The 21,415-nt window shown below is 35.8% G+C and overlaps 2 protein-coding genes and 1 pseudogene across 2 annotated transcripts; all 3 read left to right on the top strand.

Moving 5' to 3' along the window:
- The first annotated feature begins 449 nt into the window (after nucleotides 1–449).
- On the top strand, nucleotides 450–13,180 carry LOC121761093. Its single transcript, XM_042156684.1, has 18 exons — nucleotides 450–814; nucleotides 1,411–1,490; nucleotides 1,969–2,019; nucleotides 3,140–3,658; nucleotides 3,745–3,999; nucleotides 4,853–4,918; nucleotides 5,148–5,324; nucleotides 5,851–5,902; nucleotides 5,975–6,256; nucleotides 7,596–7,706; nucleotides 8,603–8,794; nucleotides 9,104–9,379; nucleotides 9,951–10,568; nucleotides 10,898–11,397; nucleotides 11,476–11,536; nucleotides 11,623–11,691; nucleotides 12,103–12,624; nucleotides 12,765–13,180. The coding sequence occupies exons 1-17, from the start codon at nucleotides 632–634 to the stop codon at nucleotides 12,172–12,174; spliced, it is 3,564 nt and encodes a 1,187-aa protein (XP_042012618.1). The 5' UTR covers nucleotides 450–631; the 3' UTR covers nucleotides 12,175–12,624; nucleotides 12,765–13,180.
- Nucleotides 13,181–14,506: 1,326 nt separating this feature from the next.
- On the top strand, nucleotides 14,507–17,047 carry LOC121760121 (glutathione S-transferase DHAR2-like). Its single transcript, XM_042155735.1, has 6 exons — nucleotides 14,507–14,662; nucleotides 14,789–14,879; nucleotides 14,957–15,103; nucleotides 15,808–15,925; nucleotides 16,014–16,154; nucleotides 16,739–17,047. The coding sequence occupies exons 1-6, from the start codon at nucleotides 14,605–14,607 to the stop codon at nucleotides 16,823–16,825; spliced, it is 642 nt and encodes a 213-aa protein (XP_042011669.1). The 5' UTR covers nucleotides 14,507–14,604; the 3' UTR covers nucleotides 16,826–17,047.
- Nucleotides 17,048–18,765: 1,718 nt separating this feature from the next.
- Nucleotides 18,766–21,302, top strand: LOC121762753 (annotated as a pseudogene).
- Nucleotides 21,303–21,415: the final 113 nt, after the last annotated feature.

Here is a 21,415-nt window from a genome sequence, read left to right as displayed (position 1 = left end):
TTTGGCTTCCCTTGGGCCCCCGAGACATGGGCCTGAGTTCTACTTATGGTTTGGGCCTGATGGTGAGCCCAGCCACATAGGAGCCCAACAACAATATTAGTATTTTGAATAATCGAACTAGGCCAAAATATTGAATTTCTTCAAATTTTCTTATTGAATCAGAATTTTTTGATCAAAATTAGAAAATTTGATTCGGAACTCATTTTTTATAAGTAACTTTTTACTCCATTTTGGTTTCAACCGAGGTGAATACAAATATTCGTGATTCGAATAATTAAAATTGAACAAAACATAAAATTCGATTTGGATTTTGGGTCAAATCGAATCTTTTTTCATCCAATACTGACTTTTGTGTTTTAAAAAGTGTCAAATTTAAGTTTTTTTGTTTTTCTTTTAAATCTATATTTATTTATTTTTGGCAATAATTACTAAAAAAAGAAACTCGAAATTTCAGATCAATTCTCCCCAAATTATTCTTCTCTCTGGTTTCTTCACTTTGCTTCTGGCGAGCTGTATCTTCACTGTATCAAAATCCCTGCTCTCTCTCAACCTTCTTTGAAATCGGAATGCTTCAATCATAGGTATATATACAGACCAGTAGCAGCGCACGTATTGCACCTTTTCGTACGCGATGTCGTCCAGTTTCAGTCTTTCCAGAGCCCCCACGATCTCCCGGATGCAATTTGGCGCCACCTCCATGTCCCGCCTGAGATCTTCCTCCATCAAGAAGCCTCCCGAGCCCCTCCGCCGCGCCGTCGCCGATTGCTTGTCCGCCGCCGCTCCCTCGCAGCTCGAAGCGTCCCGGACCCTGCGGGTTTGGATCCTCACCATTTTCTCCTGCTCAATTTCGTTTGCTGCTGCCTCTTTTTTTCTAATTGAGCCTCTCTCGCGGACATTGCTGTGTTGTATTTTAAATTATGTGTTATGTTTTGTGATGTTCATTTGTGGAGTAGATGTAGCGGGTGAATCGAGCTGGGGAGCGGTTTATTGATGTTGTTATTGAGCTATGGAGGTGTGGTTTGCAGAATGCTAGTGATCGTGAGATTGAGATTCGATTTTAGCTCGCCTCAGGGTTTTGACTAGTTTACCATTAGTCCTTCAGATTCAGAGGAATATGAAAATGCAAAAAAAGGATGTTGAGAGTTTATTATTCTGGAAAATGGCACCAGCATGCCATTTCAAATTGATGAAAACTTTAAGGAAGTAATTTTTACTTTGACGGAGTTATGCCACTGCAAATGATGATAGTCATGAATGCCATGTCAAGAAGTCTTAATTTTCCATTCAACATTGTTTCTCGTACATAATCATATTTGTTAGAAATAAAGTTTAGAAGTGCTGTGGTACTCTAACCTTGTGAATGATAGAGAAATTGGCTATGATATGATATGATATGTTCATACATGGCAGGATTACTTGGCAGCACAGGCCACAATTGACTTGGCATATGGCATGATCCTAGAACACACTCTTGCAGAGAGGGAACGCAGGTACGCTTTTGCTGTTGTTTGAAAAGTTGTGCAGCTAGTATCTTATCTTGTAAGGATATAAAAAGGTCAGTTATACCACATACCATGCTCTGTTACCTTATCGAAGGTGTTTTTCTTGATTATCTATTTTTGAGGAAATTTTATGATTTGTACTCCCTCATTCCCATAAAAATAAAGACTCTTTCCATTTTGGTCCGTCCCATAAAAATAGTCCCTTCTATTTTTGCTAACTTTTTTCTATCTAATGAGGTGGTCCCCATTATCACTAACGCACTCCAATAACTTTTTCTTTCTATCTCTATCCTACTTTACCAATTATGCATTAAAACCTGTGATGTCCCAGAAGTCTCTATTCATATGGGAAGGGAGTATTTTGCAACTATTTCTTTACCTTTTGTGCTTCGAAATGATTCTCTTCCTTTTACTGTTAGTGTTCTTTTAAGAATTACACATCTTACTCTCTCTATGCTTTAAACAGTCCTGCTGTGGTTGGAAGGTGTGTGGCGCTTTTGAAGCGATTTCTTTTAAGGTGATCACATCTTATCTTGTCATTGGATATTGTCTTTCTATTAGAAGCATTCGTTAGATTTGAGTGCATGCGACATTGACTTGTGCCAGAATGTTTCATATTCACAATGGATAAATGTGTTATCAAAATATATGCCTGATGGTTCACTCAACATTATGAAGTACTCCCTCCGTCCCATGTTACTTGCACTGTTGCTTTTCGGCTCGTCACAAACTCCTTACACTATTTATAGTTTTAGTTAGAATTAATGCATTTAATTAATATGTTAGTTTAAGTTAAGAGCTCCTTTATTAAGTGATGTCTCATTACACTTAAAATTCTAATTTAATTACACTAAAAAATCAATCCCAAATTTACGGCCTAAAATGAAAAGTGCGAGTAACATGGGACGGAAGGAGTACTACGTTGTTACACTAGTTCAGACTTGGAGTTAAACTTGTTGCATTTCAGGCCTATTAATATGAAAAATTGATAAAAACATCTTTAGTAACCAGTTTTCTTTTATCTTGGTTGAGTTGTTGGTGCACTTTCCAATTCATTATCAATCCAACTAGATAGATATCCTTCAACACAACATAGAAATCAATTCTCTATTGTCTATACAACCACATATTTTCATTCGCTACTTTAAAATTGATAGAAGAGGTTTATGGAGAAAGGGCTAGAAGAGTTAACTGAAGCTCTTAGTACATCAAAATTTCAAACCATATTTTCATCAGATTATTGGCCTTTGTCCTGTAAGACTGTAAGAAGAGGCCCCTATGCTATTAGGGGTTTAGCTTTCACCACTAACCACTAGAGAACAATAGTTTCTCCAATATTTTTTGTATTGGATATTTAATTAATGTGGATGATGTTGGACGGCTCTTCATTTATTGAATGTAAATTTCTTCCTATGTCAATCACTGGTTTATTCTTTTCTTTCTCCTCGAAAACTAAACAAACTTTTAAATGCTTTAAACAATCATCACTATTTTCAGTTATGACGCATTAATTAGATAACGTGGTGCAGAGGGTGAAAAAACAAATTTATACCTTCAGACCACGCGAGTAGGACTAAAAAGCATGTGAATCTATGCCGCCTAAGGATCTCATACGCAAGGTCTTTTATGCATTGCAGATATAAACCCAGTGAGGATACCTTACTACAGATTGATCGGTTTTGTACTAGTATAATTGCCGAGTGTGATATGAGCCCACATCGGAAACTGTTGCCATGGTCGCATTCATTAAGTCAACAATCATTAAATCCAGGACCATCTACAAATGTGAATCCATTGCCTATTTCAAGCTTTGCATCTGGAGCACTTGTGAAATCCTTAAACTATGTTCGCTCTTTAGTTGCACAATATATCCCAAAACGTTCGTTCCAACCAGCTGCCTTTGCGGGAGCTGCACCTGCGTCAAGGCAATCACTGCCAACTCTGTCATCCTTATTGAGTAAATCATTCAACTCTCAACTCAGTCCTGCAAATGCCAAGGAGTCTTTGGAGAGCAAGGATGCATCTATTGCATCTGTTTCTGACTCTCCAATAGCTGAAGAAGTTGATGAAAATGAAAATGATGACTTTATGGCAATTGATGTTTTCAGATGGCGCTGGTCAGGAGACCAACAGCCATCATATCTTTTGCCGAAGAGGTCTTCTTCTTCTGTTCAAGTTACTGTTATACACTAATATTGTATACCTCTTTTTATGTCTTAATGCTGAAGGTACTCACTTACAGTGATCAAATATCGAATCTGCAAGACATCCGCACTCATAATTTCCTAGAAGTGGGTGCAGCAGCTCTTCTTGTCGGGGACATGGAAGCAAAAAAGGGTGAAGCATGGAAAATATTTGGGAGTGCTGAGATGCCTTTTCTGGATCAACTATTGCAGCCCTCACTGCTGACTACTCTAACCAATTCAAATTCAGCTTTTGCTCATTTGAGAGCAATAACAGCACTGAAACGCTCCAAACAGGGGACTGATGAAATTTGGCACGCATTTCTTAATCCTATCATTTGAATCATTGAATGCGGTCTTGATGTTCAATTTATTGCTACTGATGTTTCATATCAATACATGATGCTCCCTTATTCATGAAATCTGCATGACTTCCCATATTAAAATAATTGGTGGATCATCTCATACCCAATTCCTGATTTGTTTTGAATTATGAGTCTTACATAAGTTAATTTTCAGCTTCTGATGCTCAACAGCTTTGCAAATCATAAACGGAATGACCTATTGATTAAGTTTATGCTTTTAAATAATTTGTCCTATGCATACACAAGCGATACAAGATATTGGAGGCTTGATTAATGTTATTGGATATTACACAAGGAAAACTGATCTTAAAAAAGCATGTTTACATTAGTTTATTTTTGTATGGCTAGATATTACATGGTCCTAGAGGAACCAGGTATTGAATCTACACGTTGTTTATTATGGAGTATGAAAGAGAAAAGTTATATGAAGTGTAAGTTGCAATCTGCTGACTCCTAGTAAACTCCGTCTTTAATGAGATTCTGCTCGTTAAGGTTACTAACTAGTACACATAGACAATAACTATTAGAAGACTTGAAACTCCATTTTTCTTTCTTTCTTTCTTTCTTTTTTGGGATGGGGGGAGATAGGTTTTCTTTTATGTTTTTGTATATCCTTTTAGCAAGAATATTATGCTATATAATTGCATGTTTACCTGTTCCCTAGTTGAATTAAAGTTTATTTTAGGTTTTATCAATCTGTGGACATTCTTTTGTGCTTGTTGGTTTGTGAGATAAAATGCTATCTGAGCATAACTGAGAATGACATATATTAATTTATATATATATATGTCTTTATTTTCAGGGAAGATTCTCCTATGAGCACCTTTCGCCCCCGCGCAAGACCACTATTTCAATACCGCCATTACAGGTAAAAGCTCACTTGCATACTGAAAAATACTTTTTTGTTGCATGATTATCTCCTTAAGATAATCATGTTTTTGTGCTCACTTGCATACCGCCACTCTGGTTAAAATTTATTTCTGCATGGAAATATACATTGTATGCATCACATGTCTCGTCATGTTTGAGTTGGTCACTTTAAATTTTCTATTACCTGTTTATCTCAATCTCAACCTCAACCTCTTGGTTTTTGCCAGTGAACAACAACCCTTGCGATTAAATCCTGTGGAGGTATGTGAGGTTATTGCTACTGTTTGTTCTGAGACTTCTAATGTCAAATCCAATCAGTTAACTGTGTCATCAAAACTGAGACATAGTGGAAGGCCATCGATGGATGCTGCTGTCAGTGTTCTTGTCAAACTTGTAATTGACATGTAGGTTCTACTGCTCGTGCTTATGTATTATGACTCTGCGATTTGCATACAGGAGCAGTCTCCTTCTCTCATTCTATATGCAAGCCTAAGAATGAGGATTAAATTAAGGCATTATTCATGACTGGGTTAATAAGATAACAAGCACAAGAAGATAACTTTATACGTAATTGCTGTTTTCTCGATTATTTGAAGCATTTTCTTCGATCAACTAATCTTTATGCGTGCACGTGTGTGTTTATGTGTGTCTGTGTCAGTTACTGATTCTTTTCTAATGGCAGAGCAATTTTACTGATTCTAAAATAAAGATAATTTAATACTATATATTAATGTTGTCAATAGGTATGGGATTACACTAATAACTACCACGCAACTGTCTGATTTTGGCAATTCACTACCAATTATCTGAGTACAGTTGACTTAAATTAGCTTTGTTAAAGTGTTTTTAGGGAGTGGACGGTAATATAAATAGCTGACAGTACTTTTAACTAGCAGCTCAACTGATTTCATTCCTGACATTTTTTTGCAGGTATGTTTTAGATTCTGAGACAGCTGCACCTCTTGCTCTATCCTTGCTAGAGGTATTACTTATTTTTCCACATGATAATAAGTTGACCATATAAGGAATCTAATGTTTTCTTAATACATTATAGGACATGCTAAATTCTCCCCGAGTGATGTCAAAAACTCGGGCTTTTGATTTGATTATTAACCTTGGAGTGCATGCACATTTATTGGAGCCTCCAGCACTTGATGGATCCACAATGATTGATGAACAGTACTCCCAGGAAGCATGCTTTGACAATGGAACCCAAGATTCAAATAATGGGACAAAGACAGACTTTTTCAGGAAAACAGGAAATTCATTAGCTATTGAGAAGTTTGAATGTTGGATTTTGGGCATTCTCTTTGAGGTTATGCTTCATCTTGTACAGGTATACCTGTTTGTGATAAAAAGATCTGTAATGGTTTATTATTTCTTTTAATCTTCTTTTTGTCTTTTGGGTTGCTGATTCTTTGTATTTACTGCATGATCTTGTTGGATTTACCCTTAGGGAATGGCTTCTTGTTACTGTTAAGTCTAACCCAGTCAATTATGTAGGGAAGTTCTAACAAGTAGGAGTAGTGTTTTATCTGGAAGGTTGCTTTTCGAAATTCAAACCAATGATTCGACTGGGTGTCATTGAAATAGTGCACTGGAAGTCACTATATTAGAGATATAAATAGAACATAATCAGTTAACTTTGAAATACTTGAGGAGTTCAAATTGGTGTATGATTTAGCTGAAGTATCAATAATGTTTGCTTCTGAATACGTTAGTTGTTTGAAATGCTTGCTGGTTCTATGGAATTAGCTGCATCTTAAATATGCATGTAAAATGAAGCAAAAGCAGCATCTTCACTAGTCTTGTTTATCAAGAATTGGAATTGATATGGTGGTTAAGATAAATCCTTTATATCTTTAATCTTGAAATGCAACATTATGATCTTCCAATGCAATTTAGTGCCTCACTTCTTGATTATAATGGAACCAAAGCATCAATTGTCCTTTGGAGTCCGCTTGGATGTCCTCTGTGTATAGAGTGAGGTCTAGGGTTCAATCCTCACAGTGAACGTGCCCATTTCCCAACTAAAGCAAACAGGCCTCTGGAGATGACATTTATCATTTCAAAAGACATCTTATTTTGCCAGATTTAAGTATTGAATTCTAATTCAGCACATTTATCCACAGCAGTGGCCTCTTAAGACTCTTGATTGTAGCATGCATGTCCTATAGCCTGTTCCTCCCATTTCCATCTTTAAGAATGAGCAATCACATCACCTTTTTTTGCCTCTACTTCCAACCTACCACTTCAGAATTAGATCAAATAATTAAAGGCTTTATTTGGACACAGTTTAGGGTGTGAAAAGTAATTATACGAAGATCCTTATGAGGTCAGAACTTGTATATCTTGAGCAATGCACATTTTGTCATCTGAACAGGGCCTGGTAAACAGATCTTACTGAAAGTTAAAGAGAAAATATCACGAACTGAAGAAAATCTAAGAACTGCCCTTCAGGTGTCATAGCCAAAGTTGGATGAATAAGCAAGCAGATTGTTTGTATTACTAAGAACCATACGTCTTGCTAGGTCCAACCATTCATTTTTTTTTACTTTTCTGTGGTTTGATCATGTTGACCCTTTGATTTTCCTTTTTCAGACCACAAGTGATCTTATTAGATCATATATCGCGATTCTTATCAACTTTTCCTACTTGATACATGCATTTCACAGATAGAAGAGGAAGAAGAGGCTGTCTGGGCTTCTTCCTTGAGCTGTTTACTGTACTTTGTTTGTGATAGAGGCAAGATTCGGCGAAGCAGATTGAAAGGCCTTGACATTAGAGTGAGTACTTCATTGACCCAGCTTTCTTGTAATCTACTGATTCCTGAGCATGTCTTGACGCGAATCAACTGACCTTAATTATGGATGGTGGTTGTTTGTAGAACATGATCTTCCTGAAACATTATTAGTAGGTATTTCTGAGGACAACACTTAATTTAGGACTCACAAACATGTATCCTGGAGCAATCTCTATAAAATCAGTAAAAAGAAAAGCAGGAAACTGGCAAACAAGAACAAGGAAGTGGGTCCTTGCATCTTCTGGGTCTGAGATCTACCAAAATACTCCCTCCGTCCCATTAGAAATGAAACATTTGCTTTTTGGCATGAGAGTTTATGTAGTGTTGTTTTGTGAGTTAATGAGGAGAGAATAAAGGAAGAGAGATGAAAAAGTAGAGATGATGTTGTTTCCGTTTTAGAAAAGTTTCATTTTTAATGGGACAAAGGGAGTATTACTATGGATTTTGTCAGAGAAATCAAAGAACTGCTAGATCGTGAATTACATCAATTATCTTGATCCAAGTACTTTTGGTTTCTAACTTGAGTAATATTGATGGTTGAAATGAATATGATAAGAGGAAGAATGACAACGCCAGAATAACAAACTTAACATAGCCAAGTTCTTTTACTGAAATCCACCTTAATTTTTTTACTAGTCATTTCTTAAAGATCTCTAAGATATACTTAGATGAATGATGAATGCTATGCTTAAAAAGAAAAAGAAAAAGAACTTCGTATATATGTTGGTGTGTTATGCGTGGCTGAAAAACCTCCTAACAGATTATAGTTCTAGAAGTGTTCTTAAAGATATACTCCATTAACTTTCCAGAAATTGAATGCCGTTTGTTCCACATGTTTTTCCTACCTCAAGCAGTTTCTTGCTTTTTGTTTGCTTACAGGTCATTGAAGTACTGATGAAGATCAGTAGAAAAAATACTTGGGCAGAAATAGTCCATTCCAAGCTTATCTGCATGATGACAAACCTTTTCTATCAAATGCCTGAGGAACCTGATAAAAATGTTCCAGCCAGTCCTTTGTTTCTTGTTAACCAAGTTGATCTGATTGGTGGAATTGACTTTATTTTTGGGGAGGTATGATATTATTAGTTCCTATAAGCCAGATTTTATCCATAAGGATGATATATACCAAGATATTTAGGTACTATGAAGATCTTCATCTTTAACTATCTGCATATTATGTATGAGACTATTATCTATTTCTGTAATGCTATATGTTACATGTGTGACCATAGTCCCTCAATCCAAGCACCACTAAATCGCATCCATATTACCTACATCTGAGTTCTTATCAGTTGTTTCATATTAGAAAACAAAACAATTTTTTTGGATGAATTTACAAGTATGTATTGTTGAATTTGCATATTCATTTGGCCAATGCAGTTAGTGCTGTCAACCTCAAGAGAAGAGAGGAGAAATCTATATCTTGTGATTTTTGACTATGTTCTGCATAAAATAAATGAGAGTTGTATGGCTGTTGGTGTTTCTGAGTATAGTGATGATGAAGTTCGACCTATTGCTACCTTGCTAGTGCTTGCTGATGCACCTGAAGCACTGCATAGTTCTGTCAAGTTGGGAGTTGAAGGCATTGTAGAACTGTTGAGGAGATCGATCTCTGCTTCATTGTCCACATATCCTAATAATGAACGGCTTTTGATGGTATATTTCACTTTGACTTTTACATTGTCGTACAGTGTATTGTTATAATTTTATATTGATCTAATATCATACTTGTATACAACTCTATACGTTAAATAGTATCTGAATAATGTAGGTATGAGTTTCTCATTCTCTATATTTCTAGTTGAGCTTTTGATAAGTTTGGTAAATTCTTTCTAGAGGATCTATATATATGCATCTCCCAATTTTGAGGTGGAGCTACATGGGATAACCAAATGTAATGGATTTTGTTATGGTTTGGAAGCAACATTTTGATTGTTACATGGAAAGGATAGTATAAGCTCCCCAGTGGATTTATTGCTTTCAAGGTTTATCCAAATGAGTGGCTCAGTTATCCATGTCCTTTGCTATGTCGAATTCACCTTTTTGGCACTTATGCCTCTTATATTTTTGGCATTCAAAGCTAAATTGTACTCATTTCCTTTCTGCTTTCCATTGTTTGAGATAACTTTACAATGTGGTGACATGTGTAGAGGATGCCTAGAGGAGTAGAGGTAGAATTTATTGATAAACTTAATTAATTGTGCATTAAATTTCTTTCCTATTGCAGTTATTGGAGAAGATTGTTGAGAAATTTGATGCCCTCATAGGATCATTTACTCGTGTAGACAAAGAGTTCATCCAAATGATTACTATCACAAAATCGTTAAAATCTATTGGAAGCATTGATGGAGTTCCTGCGAATACTGCTATGAGTGCAAAGCTTTGCTGGACCACTTTACATTCTCTTCTTCACTCTGAACGAGAATGTTATCGTCAGAATGGGTATCTGTGGTTGGGGGACTTGCTGATTGCAGAAGTTAACAGGGAAGGAGATCTGAGTCTCTCAAGTGTTAAAAACTTGGAGCAGAAAATTTTGCTTGCTGGTGCTAATGATTATTCAGCATCATTAGATATTCCATTACCTATTTGGCTTATGTGTGGACTTCTCAAGTCAAAAAATAACCATATCAGATGGGGCTTTCTGTTTGTTTTGGAGAGGCTGCTGATCCAGTGTAAATTTTTACTGGATGAAAAGGAAGTCCAGCAGGCAATGCGTAGTCAAACTCTGGACCGTAGACATGACAAGAGTCGTCTCCAAAAAGCAAATGCGGTGATAGATATCATGAGCTGTGGCTTATCGCTGATGGCTCAGGAAAATGAAACTGATCGAATGAATATTTTAAAGGTGCTCACTACTACTCTGCTTTGTTTTAACATCTATCTGTATGTAGGGCACAGAATCTCCATATTTGTTGAATTTAAGGAGATGCTGGTGGGATTTCTTACATGTTGCTTGTGGATGACCATTGCCCAAAGAAATTCTCTTTCTTCATTTTGAATTAGTGGTTTTTGGCATTGCTGTATGTATGATTGTGCCCTTTACTCATGTTACAGCACAACTGTCGCTGCATTCACTGCCTGCCTGCCTGTCCATTCTTACGTTTGAATAGTTAGCTATACAATTGTTTGTGCTATTTATTTTGTAATGCTATTGCTCATATTTTTCTTGGACAGATGTGTGATATTCTGTTGTCTCAACTATGCTTGAAAGTCGCACATACTACTGCAACAAAGTTTGGAGATACAATGCACCGGCAAGATTCCATGAATTTAGAAAGAATGAAAAAGTCAGATGGGGCAGAACGACCCTCCATAGCAGAGAACATTGATCACAATGATTTTACTGGAAGTCCTAGCACTAAAGTTGGAAAAAATATGCAGATTCCAATTCGCGATACTGCATCCATGGCAGCCCTGCTTCTTCGTGGACAAGCCATTGTACCCATGCAGTTGATTGCTCGTGTTCCTGCTGCATTATTTTACTGGCCTTTGATCCAACTTGCTGGTGCTGCGACAGATAATATTGCATTAGGTGTCTCTGTAGGTAGCAAAGGGAGAGGAAATCTCCCTGGTGGCACATCAGACATAAGGGCTACACTTCTGCTGCTTTTGATTGGTAAATGCACAGCAGATCCTGCTGCTTTCAAAGATGTTGGTGGAGAAGAATTCTTCTGGTAAACCATCAGCTTCTACTCACTGTTTATTGAGTTTATTTTGAATTAATTTTTCATATTTGTATGTATTTTTGCCAGGGAATTGTTGGATGATACAGATGCAAGAGTGGCATACTACTCTTCTACTTTTCTTCTGAAGGCAAGTACAGGGTGTCTTTCACTGATTTTGAACAATGAAATTCGAAGATATTAAACTAATTTAATTTAAACTTGTATATATCACAGAGAATGATGACCGAGGAACCAGAGAGTTACCAGCGGAAACTTCAGAGTCTTGTTTCAAAGGCTCAACAGGTGCGTTCTTGTATAAAGTTTTATATCTGTAGAAAGTTCTGGATTATTTTGGAAGTTTTATGTTTGTTTATGCAGTAAAAAAATCTTGTGTGATAATTATTCACTGTGACCAGCCAATAAAGTTTGGTCACTGTCATAGAATGTCTGGTGCCAGTAAGTCGCAACAAAGCACACTGTCAAAGTTAGACTGTAGTGCTTCCTTTATGAGAATGCATCTTAGTTACCCTTTGTGATTACCCAAATTAGGTCCAGAGTAGAATACATTATCACACCACAGAGGTAAGAGGTTGGACGCTTTTGTTCCAGTGTTTTCATTCGGGTTGTTTTATATGCTTTTGTAACTCTTTTATGTAAATGTTCCTTTTATCATCCTGATTTGGTGTTTGAGATACTTTACACTTGTATTTACAGAGCAACAATGAAAAGCTATTGGAAAATCCGTACCTCCAGATGCGTGGCTTGCTTCAGCTGTCAAATGAGTAGCCATATATTTCACTTTCAGCTACTGAATGAAAACCTACATTCCGTTTTACTGGCCTGATAAGAAATTCACTTCAATTCTCCCAATTCTCATTTTCTAGCTGCGGGGCGAATTCATGGTTAAGCTGTGAAATAGCTAATGCCTATTTTATATCGGTTCAAACAAATTGGACGTTGCGCTCTAGTTCTATTATATTGGTTCAGAGGCAATGCTTTCTGAAATCACCCTTCGGAAGAATACTTTCACCGTGTGTAAGCTTGAGGAGCTCTTTTAAATACTGGTTGAGACTGCATCTAGGCCCTTACTCAGAGCTGCTGGTAAAGCCCACAGACGAAGTAAAGCCTTTTTTTATGGCTGATAATTCTGAAATGGCTGCATATTTATTTAGCCAGCTAAAGCTTCCTTCTGTATGCTGAAATTTTGCAAAGTTCTGGTGCTTCCGCCATCTTCAGGTACTTACTCCAATCTCCCGTTTTCAACATACTTCAATCATCTATAGCACTGCTTATGAACGAATGCTCCTCTACTTTCTAAAGCACATTCTTTGTAGTTTCCTAACAGCCAGTACATAAATGTCATATTCGGATTGCAGATTGGACATTATGTTGAATTTGTGACAGTCTTAGGGGTTTATTTTTCATCAACACCAATGTCTCTAAACTGGAGAACTTGTTTATTGCCAAGTACTTGTCCGGATGTCTCAGTTTCCGAAGGATCGATGTCTTGATATGGACAAGTAGATTGTATACTGCGTCATCACACGGGTTGGAGCACCATTTTGTACAATGTACATACATGTATGTAGCTAGGTTGATGTTTGGGTGTGCTTTGTTATGGTGCTCAAGTTTTGGTGAGAAATTGTAGTTTCCAATTTTTGTTCCTACATTTATTGATTAGGTTCAGGCAGAGAGTTCAAGAGTGCTACACGAATTTTGTCTACTTTACATTCTTTAACATGTAACTAGCTTCAGTTTCTAACATGTAATTATTTTTATTTGTTTCTGTTAATTGTTCGTGTAAGTTGCAATTCTGTGTTTGCTTGATTGATTATTACCTCTCCATAGTACTTTTTTCGTCCGAAATAAAGTTTTGTTTTGTCATTTTAATATATCCAGCTAATAGAAGTCTCGTTTATTTTTTATATAAACAAAATAGGGTTCACATTTGATTAATTCACCCTATTCACATTTCTTAAAATTCACGTCTATTAAAAAATAGGAATCACATTTGATTAATTCATTCTATTCCATTTCTTAAAATTCATTTCAGAAAAAAGTAAGATTTCTATCCATTGATGGTGAGATTATTGAATAGCTCAAATTTGGTTAACGATGACATAAATTGTAGTAGTATGATAGAAAACCTTCAACTTAGACTATCCTGATTAAATTTTTTAATTAGTTAATTAATTTCTCTATAAAAAACTTTCAACTTAATATAATTTATATTTCCATTAGTGACTCTCAACTTAATCATGTAATACACTACTACTATAAGATTCACACAAAGTTAATATGCCAAAATATATACTAGTAACAAAAAAGCTAAATTATACTTTTGTTTTATTTTTGAAAGAATCATCTATAGTATTATTTAAATATCCAGAATAGAAAAGACAGAATTACTATTGACTCAAAATAAAGTACTACTCCCTTTGTCAGCGAATAGAAGTCCCGTTTCTCCATTTTAGTCTATCCGCGAATAGGAGTTTCGGTTCACTTTTACCATAAATAGTAATAAGGTCACACCTTCCACTAACTCATTCCTCTCATATTTCATTTAAAACTAATATATACAAGTGACAAATATTTCACTAATTTTTTTCCACCCACTTTTCTTAACATTTCTTTAAACTCATGACGCCCATAAATGGGACTCCTAATTACGGACGGAGGGAATACGTGTACTTACAACTTTGGAGGATTCTAGAAGTTAGTAATAGTTTCATGCCTCCAATTTAGGCCCTACGTACATTAATGCAAATAGGAATAATTTTTTTAAGATAAAATTCGTTCTAATTAGACATCTATATTTCATTACAAATGGATATGAATCACAAAAAATTGAAAAAGTAAAAAAGATAAATTAGCATATTTCCGGTGCCAACAATCCAAAAATAGTACTACTAGTAGTAAAAAAAAACCTTAATTACTGTTTAATTTTAACTGCATCTTTGTGTTAAATCGTCATTCCATGCGTCAAAGTGCAAAAAAAGTCCAAATCAGAATTTAAAATAATTTAATGTTACAATTCAACGTTCTTACAATTTTTACTTAAATAAGATTACAGCAAAAATAGTTTAATGAAAATTACGTAAAATAATGTTTTTTCTATAAATAGGTTTTTTTATCTTCCATCTCTCACGCTTCACTCTCACATTCGCTTCTCGATTCTTCTTCTCTCTGCTAAGATTTCACCAACAACTTCCACCCATGGCTGTTGAGATCTGCGTCAAGGCCGCTACTGGCGCTCCAGACATTCTGGGAGACTGTAATTTCTCCAATTTCCTCTACAATCTTCACTTCATTCACGCAACAAACACAAACACACACACTCACACAATCAGTATTCGTGAGTTATTTCAAAAAATTCTGATGAACTGCTTTGCCATTTTAGGCCCATTTTGCCAGAGGGTTACGCTGACTTTGGAGGAGAAGCGAGTCGAGTACAAGCAGCAGTTGATCAACTTGGCCGCCAAGCCCCAGTGGTAATTAGCTCAAAACGCAGCTGAATTTAGGGTTTTTGGTAAAGGCTTAACTAGTTTTCTCGATGGTTTGTTGTTAGGTTTCTGGAAGTGAACCCGGAAGGGAAGGTGCCGCTCATAAAGTTCGATGATGGCAAGTGGATCCCTGATTCGGATGTAATCGTTGGTATTTTGGAGGAGAAGTACCCAAATCCCTCCCTCGCTGCTCCTCCTGAAGTCTCCTCGGTGTATAATTTCCCCTCTTTTTCCATTTCATATTCATGTTCGTATGTGTATGAGTTATCATCGAGCTGATTTGATGGATTTAAATGAAAAATTGGCTGCTGATGGAATGGAAATGTGATGTTTGGATCTAATTATGTGGTTGGATCTTGTTTTTGAGTTGTGCTTCTAGGCTTTGATGTAACTCAACTTTTCTTCCCTTGAGAATATGCTTTGTGAATCACTTTAAAACAGTGCGTGTGTGTGTGTGTAAAATAGATTTATGGTTCTGCAAATGACCTTTTCTGAAGCTTCAAAACAGTGTGTATGTGTGTGTGTGTGTTTTTGCATGTGCGAATGTTCACTTTGAAGCTTCTAGGTCAAAAACATTTCCCATTTCCATTTCATTCTCATGTTTATATGCATATGAGTTATCATTGAGCAGATTTCATGGATATAAATATACAATTGGCTGCTGATGGAATGGAAAAATATGATGTTTGGATCTAATTTTGTAGTGAAATCTTGTTTTTTTTAGTTGTTCTTGTATGCAATGTCTAGGCTTTGAATCATTGATGTGACTCTTAACTTTTTTTCTTTTGAGAATAGGCTTTGTGAATCAATTCAAATCAGTGCATGTTTGCGTATGCCATTTTGAAGCTTCTATGTTGATATGAGAAATAGAATTATGCTTCTGCAAATCGATCTTTTTCCATTTATATTTTTGCAGGGGCTCCAAGATATTTCCTACCTTTTTCAAATTCCTAATGAGCAAGGATGCCAGTGATGGAACAGATCATGCTCTGCTCGATGAATTAAAGGCGCTGGATGAGCACCTGAAAACTAAGGTTGTGAATTATTTATGTGTTACTTTAGGATAATATTATAAATCGGAAAGGGTGAATATAACTGGAATTGTTCATCTTTGCTACACAGGGACCGTATGTCAATGGAGCAGACATTTGTGCTGTTGATATGAGTTTGGCACCTAAGCTTTACCATCTTGATGTAGCACTTGGCCATTTCAAGGGCTGGACTATTCCCCAAAGCTTGACTCATGTGCATAAGTACAAGGAGGTATTTTCGTTGTTATTACTAAATCTGTTTTTTTTCGTCTTCTTTTGACTCATTTGCAATGTGAATTGATTTGTCTATCAACTTGTGTCTTCTTTGGTTCCAAGTTCCACCCACAATTATATAATTCTTTTACTTCGGATATAATTTCAAAATATTAATAGAATATTATCGCTTAGTCTCATATGAGACATGCATCTGTATTAAAAGTACACCAACATAGACTGCTATCTGCATACTCCAAGTATGATTGCTTGCATCTTTAGATCCTTATAAATCAAATTGTTTTTCAAAGTAGTTTCTATCTTGAAAATGATTCGGCCTCAGATGGGCACTATCTAGTTAAATTTAGACGCTAACTCGGCTTGCTACTTTACTCCTTTTTACGCTGAAACTCCCATGTATAAGGTAAACGTGTCTTGTTTCAAGATTGTTTTTATACTTTCCCTAAAACATTTTGTTTCACTTCAAATATGTGCTGACATCTAATTATTACACGAGCCTTGGTATATTGCACGTACCAAGTATTGCTGGTGTATAAAAACCATAATCTGCTAATGGTGTCTCTCCCTCTCTCTCCACGATAGCTGCTCTATTCTCGGGAGTCCTTCAAGAAAACACAGGCTGCAAAAGAACACGTCATTGCAGGCTGGGCGACAAAAGTTAACGCATGAGCATGTCTCTGAATCTACCCTACATCATAAAATCTGTTGCTATTGCTCCCTTGACCACTTTGTTGTAGAAATTATGCAGGTATCTTATATTATTTATTCCGAATAATAATGCTAGATTATGTTGTTAGAGACGATGACGTTTATGGATCTGTTGAGGGCTTTGCTTATCATGTATATGCAATATGATGTTTGTGGTTGAAATAAGACTCTGTTTATCATTCATTTTTTCCAGTTTAAGTTTTGCTGCTAAGAGCTATCTTTTGTTAGGATGAGTTAAAAGAGCTATCTGTTGTTATGATGTCTATTCAAAATTCAAATCATAGCTATTGATAATTATTCCCATCTTTTGCAGCTTGCATATTCTTATGCATAATATTATACTCCCTCTCGCCTAAACTATAGTCTATTTTTTACATTTAGTTACGTTCTAGAGGGAGGAGATGCTCACAACGCGTCTCCCCCTTATCTCGTCTCACCGAGATGAGTCCCCCCTTTTTTTCTCACCCTTTGTGGATGGCCTAAGTTACAATTATGCCTTGAATAGTGCAAATTTTGTTTATGAACACATAAAGTGAGCATACAAATTATGACTACTAAGTACTTATGTATGAATAGAAAACCCTCAACTTAGACTATCATAATTCATTTTTTTATAAAATAATTTAAATTCTCGTCTGTGTACAATAAAAAAGTGCATGAGCTTAAGCATTTTTAATAATTTTATTTAAAAAAAATATCTTATATCTAGAAAAACAAAGTCAGAACTATATTAACCAAAAATATACTCCCTCCGTCCTGTGCTACACGCACGTTTGCTTTTCGGCACGGAGATTAAGGAATGAGTGTATAGCAAAGTCAACAATTGCGGCTGTAGGTGATAATTTTTACTAAAAATGGAAAGAGTGCAAATAACTTGGGATGCCCATAAAGGAAATAAGTGCAAGTAACACGGGACGGAGAGAGTAGTAGATTCAGTGTTTTGAAGAATTCTAGAAGTTTAGTATTGGTCACCCTTAATTAACTAATTTGGACACTGCATACTTTATATAATTCACGAATAACCTTTTTAAGATAAAATTCGTTCTAATTAAACATTGAAATATGCATTAAATAGATTTGCTTGCATCATTAAAATTTTGAAAAATTCAACATAGATTAGTAAATTTCCGATCCAAGAATCCAATAAGAGTCTGACAACTCGACATCAACTTCCCGGCAAGACGAATCAATTTTTCTTGAACAAATTTTGTACTATCATGAAATAAAAAAATTGAAGCTGGACGATAATAAAAGAACATAATTAAATTTCTTTATTCTCTCTTTATTTTATTCTCACTTTAATTAATTTACTAAATAAGTATTTATTTTATAGTTTTTTATGTCTACAAGAAATTAAATGGAACAGATAAGAATATTTTTTTTGATTGTCCCATTTAAATTGAGTCATCAAGATACTTAATATTTTTTACTCTATTATATTTGTCACTTACTTTTTTTCAACACACTTAATATCTTTTTTACTTTAAAGATAATTCATAAAATTATGAACTTGGACCCAATTTTAGTATTTTCTACGAATTTTAAAAATGATACTATAAAATATCATAACCTTTACATTTCGTTTGTTATTTCTCACGACGGATCAATCACCATACCCGACTAACTTACATGCCTTTTTATCCTATTTGGCCTAGTTAAATCAAAGTGGACCTTTTATCCTATATGCAACAAACTTAGAAATAAAACACGAAATATAAATTTTATTATATTTTAAATCATTTTTAAAATTCGTGAAAAATACAAGAATTTGGTTGATATTCGTAATATTTGGGATAATTATTCTTTTACACTTTATTATATTTTCTCAACAAACTTTTCTTACTCCTTTATTTAATTGTATCAGTAGAAATGCATGAGCATTAATAAGATGCGTAGTCATTATATTATTTCAACATTATTTAGGCAGAGGACTCTTCATCAATCTCTCCCACTCTGCAACTCACTCTATTCTCGATTCTTCTGTCTCTCTGCTACCAATTTCCACAAACATCTGCCACCAATGGCTGTTGAGATCTGCGTCAAGGCCGCCGCTGCCGCCCCCGGCATTCTCGGAGACTGTAATTTCACCAATTTTTCTCTGCATTCTCCATTTCCCGGAGCAAACACACACACACATGTGTTCTTGTAAAGTGAGATTTTTTCGTGATGAACTGCTTTGCCATTTTAGGCCCCTTTTGCCAGAGGGTTTTGCTGACTTTGAAAGAGAAGGGAATTGAGTACAAGCAGCACTTGATCAGCTTTGACGCCAAGCCCCAGTGGTAATTTGCTCAAAACTCATCTTAATTTAGGGTTTTTGTCTAGGCTTAACTAGTTTTTTCTCGATGGTGTGTTGTTAGGTTTCTGGAAGTGAATCCAGAAGGGAAGGTGCCGGTTATCAAGTTTGGTGATGGAGAGTGGATTTCTGATTCTGATGTAATCATTGGTAAATTGGAGGAGAAATACCCAAAGCCCTCTCTCTCTCTGCTCCTCCTGAAGTCTCCTCAGTGTATACATTTCCCCCCTTTTTCAATTTCATTCTCATGTTCGTATGTTTATGAGTCATCATCTACCATTTTTCATGGAATATAATGTAAAGTTGGCTATTGATGGAATGGAAATATGGTGCATGGATCTAATTTTGTAGCTGGATTGTGTTCTTGAGTTGTTCTTCTAGGCTTTGATGTAATGTAACTCAACTTTTCTTCCCTTGAGATTTGAGAATAGGATTTTTGAATCAGTTCAAAACAGTGTGTGTGTGCATCCAAGCGCAAATGTTCATTTTGAAGCTTCTCCGTCAATATGAGAAAGATTTATGCTACTAAAAAATCGGCCTTTTTTGAAGCTTCAAAACAGTGTGTGCACTTTTGTGTGTGAATGTACATTTTGAAGCTTCTAGGTCCAAAAATTTCCCCTTTCCATTTCATTCTCATGTTCATATGCATGTGAGTTATCATTGATCAAATTTTGTGTATGTAAATTTACAATTGGCTGCTCATGGAATATAAATATGATGTTTGGATATAATTTTGTGGTTGAATCTTGTTTTTTTTAGTCGTGCTTGGATGCAATGTCTAGGCTTTGAATTTTTTATATGACTCAACTTCTCTTCCCTTGAGAATAGTCTTTGTGAGTTAATCAGTTCAAAACAGTGTGTGTTTGTGTGTGTGTGTGTGAATGTTCATTTTGAAGCTTCTATCTACATGAGAAATAGATTTAGGCTTCTGCAAATTGACCTTTTTCCCTTTATATTTTGTCGGGGCTCCAAGATATTTCCTACCTTTGTCAAATTCCTGTTGAGCAAGGATGCCAGTGATGGAACAGAACAAGCTCTGCTTGATGAACTGAAGGCGTTGGATGAGCACCTGAAGACTAAGGTGGTAAATTAGTTAATGTGTTAAGGATTCAATAGTTTAGGATGGAATTATAATTTATAAGTGTGAGATAGTAGATATAACTGGAATTGTTCGTCTTTGCTACTCAGGGACCGTATGTCAATGGAGGAGACATTTGTGCTGTTGATTTGAGTTTGACACCGAAGCTTTACCATCTTGATGTGACACTAGGCCATTTCAAGGGTTGGACTATTCCCCAAAGCTTGACTCATGTGCATAAATACAAGGAGGTATTTTTCTTATGTTATTATTAAATCTGTTATTTTTTGGTATTGTCTTCTTTTGTGCAATCTGGATTGATGTTCAAAACATGTACTTATCTGACAACTTATATTGGTCTCAAGATATTGCTTTAAGTTATATAAAATGTGCTTCAAATACGGTGCAAAATCATGAATTTGTGGAGCTTATGTGTTCTGTGAAACTGGTATGAATCGTATTATACACCAACTGACACTCGTCTTTCTATTTCACTTATACTCCTTTGGTAAGGTAAATGTGTCTCATTTTAAGATTGAACTTATACTTCACCTCAGCATTGCCGTTCAAATTGTCAATAATTGTTATTCTGTGGAAGTTCTCTGAAACATTTTGCGTCACTTCAAACTTGTGCTGACGCCTAATTGCTACACGAGCCTTGATATATTGCATACACCAAGTATTGCTGGGTACTCATCAAATCCAGGTTGAAATGTGAATGATCAAGAATTCTTAGTGAATGCACATAAAGCCATATCTAATGTGTCCCTCTCCCTCCCCACGACAGCTGCTGTATTCTCGGGAGTCTTTCCAGAACACACAGGCTGCGAAGGAACATGTCATTGCAGGCTGGGCGCCAAAAGTTAACGCATGAGCATGTCTCTGATCCACCTACATCATCGAATCTGCTGGTATTGCTCCACTGACTACTTTGTTGTAGGAATTATGCAGGTATCTTAGAATGCTCCTTTCAAATAATAATGTCTATGTTGTTAGAAACGACGACGAACTTGTATGGATGTTGTGGATCTGCTCATCATGATGTGTGGTTGAAATAAGACTCTGTTTTATCATTCATCTTTTCCAGTTTCATTTTCTGCTAGAAAGAGCTATCTATTGTTTTTTTCTTCTTTTTTGATGAGTTAAAGAGCTAATTTGTTTTGATATCTATTCAAATTTA

This window comes from Salvia splendens, chromosome 13, assembly GCF_004379255.2.
Source record: "Salvia splendens isolate huo1 chromosome 13, SspV2, whole genome shotgun sequence".
NCBI lineage: Eukaryota > Viridiplantae > Streptophyta > Magnoliopsida > Lamiales > Lamiaceae > Salvia > Salvia splendens.
This window is presented reverse-complemented; position numbering and strand designations above follow the sequence as displayed.